Source organism: Tupaia chinensis, unplaced genomic scaffold (genome assembly GCF_000334495.1).
Source record: "Tupaia chinensis unplaced genomic scaffold, TupChi_1.0 Scaffold148792_1, whole genome shotgun sequence".
Lineage (NCBI taxonomy): Eukaryota > Metazoa > Chordata > Mammalia > Scandentia > Tupaiidae > Tupaia > Tupaia belangeri.
In genome coordinates this window covers 946,220-951,868 of record NW_006208639.1, presented here as the reverse complement: position 1 = coordinate 951,868, position 5,649 = coordinate 946,220, and the positions used below count along the sequence as shown (strand labels likewise).

Genomic DNA, 5,649 nt, shown 5'->3' with positions numbered 1-5,649 from the left:
GCTAACTGCTGGTTCCCTATAATTGTAAAATTTTTTTAACTCTCACATACTAATATTTGTTCTTTGTCCTTTCATGATAACAAATAGTTTATAATATATTGTCATACCAATCATTCCATTTGATTCTCCAGCTGCTCTGTAAATTAGACAGGCCTGTATTAATCTAGTTCTACATGGACGAATAAACAGATACTCCCCCGTGTTGAGTTGTCCAAGTTCTTATGGCTAAGTCCAGAATCATTGGAACTTTCTTTTTCACTCTTCTCCTTTCAGACCTAACATTTTCAGTGCTTGGGCTGTCTTTACTAGACTGCATGTAGGTTCATTCTTAGTGGTTGCAGGGCCCAGGACAGAGCACAAGTGGAGGCCTGCACGCCATGTTTAAATAGCTGAAAGTTAAAAATCCAATTAATAAACTAATAATATGTTCTAGCTTCCTTTCTTGACAAATGTTCCTTCAAATGGAATTAAAAAATGGGGGTGAGGGCCCTCAGAGGCCTTCCAGAAACAACCTTATGCCCACAGCTGGCAGCCTGGCCCCACTTTGCTTTCTGCCTCATGCTCTTTCCACAAGAAGAACCAGAAGCACATAAATGCAGAAGGCCCAGGCAGCTCAGCATGCCCCTACTGGACTCCTGCTCTGACAGAGAGCTGTCGTCTGGTTCCCCCTAGGGCCTGGGAAGATGAACAATGTGGGAAAGAGCTTTGTGTATGCCCTCCTAGCAGGCTCATGCCATCAAGAAGAGACTGCAGGGTCTTGGTACACAAAGCTTAATCTAGAAGGAGGCATAGGCAGGAGGAACCCTGCAGATCCCTTTCTCTGGGAGAAGTATGGAGGCTAGAAAAGACCCAGAGCAGAACCCTCTAAAGTTCAGTCCTCTCCCGAGTTCTGAGAGTTTTATCACCTGTAGGTAGTACAATGGATGATCGGAAAATGTTCTGATTTCAGATAATAAAGACAAATGTGGGAAGATTTATCAATGAACCACTGAACACTCACAGAGGTTCCTAAACTCCAGTCAAATTTGTTAATTTCTTTTGAAGCATTTGATTTCCTAACTCATAATTTGCAAATAATCGTTCAATTGTCTACCAACTTCTACTTTTTGTTTGCCACAATTACTCCCCTGCAAGTCTCCCCAGGTGCCTGACATATTGAAGTTAGTGGTTCTTTACTGCTTAACCATGATAAATCCCCTTTCCTGGGAGAGTGTTACGTATCTCACTTCTCATAGGAAGTTAAGTTCTATGGGAGCAACTACTTGTAGTATTGCTACATCTGATTATTGTATAGAGAAACTTTTAGTTTGGATATTAGTATTGACGGCTGTGGCTATTAAATTGGGGTTTTCTACTGAAAGAATTCATGTTGCAGACCCAAGGAGGCTGGATTTTAATGTCAAAATTCTTAAGGTGCCCTCTACCCCTTATAACACATACCTGTATCTTAAGTTTTGTTATTATTTTAACAGAGTTAAGAGTATACTTAGGAATGAAAAAAACTAAACTTACAAAAATGAAGAAAAATAATGCATTAAATATATTAAGTACTCTTTTTCTTTCTGAAATTCTGGTCTATTTTCCAACTTACCTTGTCTCCTTTATATCCAGGAATTCCCTAATTAGAATAGAAAAGAAAAGAAGAGAAAGGAAAGGAAAAGAAGAGGAAAGGAAAGGAAAGGGAAGGGAAGGGAAGGGAAGGGAAGGGAAGGGGAAAGGAAAGGAAAGGAAAGGAAAGGAAAGGAAAGGAAAGGAAAGGAAAGGAAAGGAAAGGAAAGGAAAGGAAAGGAAAGGAAAGGAAAGGAAAGGAAAGGAAAGGAAAGGAAAGGAAAGGAAAGGAAAGGAAAGGAAAGGAAAGGGAAGGAAAGGGAAGGGAAACATGGTATTATAAGGCACAGGAAGTATTACAAAGGAAGCATTAGATATTTTTCACTTAAAGGCACAACAAAAACACACCTTTACAGTCTTGGAAAATAAGACCATATAAATGTAGGCTATTTCCCTTCTCTTAGCATTTGGGAATTAACTAAAAAGAAGAAAATAACTTATTTTTCCTTTTATTACATCCTATTCTCAGTTCTAGGTATTTTTTTCAAACCAAATTTCTTACCCTTTGACCTAAAACTAAAGGAGAGAATATGTACCAAGTTACTATAAAAGTGAAGACCTTTAATAGTCCTTGCAAAATTGTTACACTGACTTTTAAACTAGGAATTCCTAGCTGTAATAAAAGCTAAGAATGTTTCATGAACTCAGATACATTGGCTTTAAAGATGAGCTAAAGTAATGGCCTTTAAGATGTGCATAAATATTTGTCTCCCCTATGATCCTCTTTTCAAATTTGGTCTGGAATATATAGCATAAAGGAAATGAATAGTTCCTTTATAAGCCCTGAGAAAGTGACCTTTAAGTTACTGTCTTATCTCACTCTAAATGAAGGGGCAGCCCCTCTGCTGTTTTCTGAGTCACTCTCGGGAATCCTTCTTCCCTGTGTCACTGCCTGTAAGTTGGTTAAGTAATACAGTACAGAATATTAAGCGGACTAGGAAATTACCAACTATAAGAAACAGCAAGTCTTTTTCAAATGAGATTTCATGACTTTTTCATGCAACTATATTTTTCAAGTATGAAAATGGAATTGCAAGACATTTAAAGCAAGCTAGTAAAACTAATGGAATAAACAGTTATTATTGCAATAACATGTGAGTCAGACTACAAAATTTTGTCCTATATGGGACGTTTTTTACAAAAAAAACTATGAAGAAAAGTAACACTTCTGTCCAAATGAGTGGTCACTGTGAAATAGAAGATAAAAGTAGAATTAGTAAGAAATATGGTTACACTACAATTTAATTCATTTTAGAAATACTTATTCACGTAAATGATAATTTTTTAGGATTGTACATAAAATTAAAGGCTACACTATAGTAGTTTAATTGGGATTCTTTTTTTATAACAATTCATGTTTATAGCACTAAAAAACCTAAACTAAGCTCAGGAATCCTGGGGCATCCTCCATCCCTTAAAACACATACATTGTCCTTTACAACTAAATCTAAAACTCTATCATTATCATATGTTGCAAGAGTTAAGATTATATTTTGAAAGAAGTCAAATGCAGTTTTAGAAAAATAATTAAGTTTTTTTTTTTTAATAGTATATTCTTTTCTTCCTGTTGTCTTTCTAAAATCACGGGTCAATTTATTGCTTGGTTGCGATCAGTACTTTATTTTTCTTTCTTTCCTTCCTTCTTTCATTCCTTTCAGGGAAGCCTAATTACCATTTTGGAAATATTATAATTTAAAGTACCCAAAATTGCACTCACCAGTCTCTGCCAAATTTATTTCTGATTTCCTATTTCTACTAATGGCATCATCACATTTTTAAATCACACAGAGTAGATACTTTATAATTCTCTTAGTTTTCTTTCTTCTTTACTTACCACTTATATCTCTTTAATCCAACCTGTTTAAAATTCTCCAACAGTTTCTCACTGGAATTTGTTTAGAATCCACTCTCCTTACCCTGGCATACAAATCCCTACTAACCTACTTCCATGGTCTTGTCTTTCTACTTTTTTAATATGCCACACTTCTTTCCACCTTGGGGTCACTGTACACTGCTCTCTCTAGAATGGTACCCTTATTACCTTGTCTTTTATTTCCATAACACTTTTCACTGGCTGAAATTATGTTTTCATTTATTTGCCTGGTTCTTTTTTCACACCTGCTGTCTTCATGAGATAGAAACTATCTTGCTTAGTCCTGTACCCTTAGCAACTAACAGGGTGCCCAGTGCGTATCAAGTGCTCAATATGTATTTGCTGTATATATGTGTGAAAGTTAAGTTACCATAGGGCCAGTAGGTGGCATGAGGGTTGTGGCGTTAGACTCCCACATGGCTTACTGCAGTTTGAGTCCAGGACCTGGTGGCTTGCCTGCTCGCTCTCGCTCTCGCTCTCTCTCTCACTCTCTCTCTTGCAAGTGCACATGTCCTGTAGCAAAGTTTTGAAAAATACTGGGACCAGCAAATGGCATAATGGCTATATCACTGGGCTCCCACATGGTCAATGGCAGTTTGATTCCCAGACCCAGCAGCTTGAAACTCATGTGAGGTGTATGTGTGTGCATACCCAAAATCCGAAGAGGAGAATGGAGGAGAAGGGACTGTGGCACGGCCATCCCCCTTGGGGACTGATTTCTTGCTTTCTGTTACTCTATCTCTTGGTCTCTCAAAGAAACAAAAAAACTACTAATGATAAATAATTTAACAAATATTTCTTTTAAGAAAGTTTTTTAAATAAAAGTTGTTACCACATGCTGTCATCTCCTCTTTTATGGATTCTTACAATATCCCCTTCCTATTTTGTCATCACTGTAGCCCAATGCTGTCCAATATAATATGAGCCACAAATGCCAGTCACAGATATAATTTTAAATGCTCTTATAGCAGCACTTTTAAAAGAAAAAAATAGGGACCAGCAGATAGTGTGGTGGTTAAGGTGCTGGACTCCCACATGGCTGATCGTTGTTTGAGTCCCAGACCTTCTGGCTTGAAACTCATGCTGGGGCATGTGCACACATGCCCAAAATCTCAGAAGGAAAATGGAGGAAAGGGGATTGCAATATGGCCATCACCTCTGAGGGATGGTTTTTCACTTTCACTCTGACTGTCTTTTTTTGTCTCTCTGGTGAATGCACATGCCCTGTGTCAAAAACAAACAAAAAGAAAACTCTAAAAATAAACAGGTAAAATGAATTTTTAATAGTGTGTTTCATTTATCCCGATAGGTTCAAAATACTATCATTTGGGGCCAGGAGGTGGCGTGGTGGTTAAGACACTGGACATTCCCACATGGCCGACCATGGTTTGAATCCTGGACTTGATGACTTGCTTTCTCACTTTCCTTCTCTCTGTGTGTCTGTCATTCTCTGGTCAAATTAAGATAAACGAATGAATAAATAAAATTAAATAAAATACTATCGTTTCAACATTTAATTGATATTTTTAAATGATCAATGAGATATGTTACAACCTCTTTAAACACTAAGCCTTTAAAATTCAGTGTGGATTTTACTACCACCACACATTTAAATTAGGACAGCCACATTCCAAGTACGAAGTAGCCACAGATGGCTAGTGGCTTTCCTAGTGGCCAGAACATCCCTAGCCAATGTCCCTGTTACCTTGCATGTCAGCTGCAACAACAAATCTTCTTCTAAGTGCTCCTTTTTCTTCTTGTTCCCATTTCAAACTCTTTTTTAGAGCCTTGACAGATTAATCTGCCTAATACACAACTCTTGGATCACATACTTCATCTAAAATTTGTGGGGGCTTGCCACCTTCTAGCAAAGCAGAGTCCTAGCAGTCAGCATTGAACATCCACTTTGACACAAACTCTCCCTTCAAATCATTTCTAACACTTTTTTTTTAGGTACCTCATCTCACCATTCCATGACCCATCACCTTCCCTTGTTCTTTTTGCCTTTTAAACCTGCTTGAAGATTGTAAGACCTGAGTGAGCATGTTTGGGGCAACCTGTTCATCTGGCAGCATGCTGGCATCAATCCTCAAGTTTATGCCAAATAAACTCCTTTCGCTTTACATATTTTATTTCAGCTTATCTTTTTTTTTTTTATGATCACATAT

General features: G+C 37.5%; 1 protein-coding gene across 1 annotated transcript in view; it reads right to left on the bottom strand.

Annotated features, from left to right (window-relative positions):
* Positions 1 to 1,591: 1,591 nt before the first annotated feature.
* The window catches only part of COL28A1 (collagen type XXVIII alpha 1 chain), a gene marked incomplete at its 3' end in the record, with an annotated part of 32,799 nt that continues 28,741 nt past the window's right edge, over positions 1,592 to 5,649 (bottom strand). Inside the window, exon 8 of the mRNA XM_027769143.1 lies at positions 1,592 to 1,618. Within this exon, the coding sequence (XP_027624944.1) occupies positions 1,592 to 1,618 (27 nt within the window). The remainder of the gene's footprint in view (positions 1,619 to 5,649) is intronic.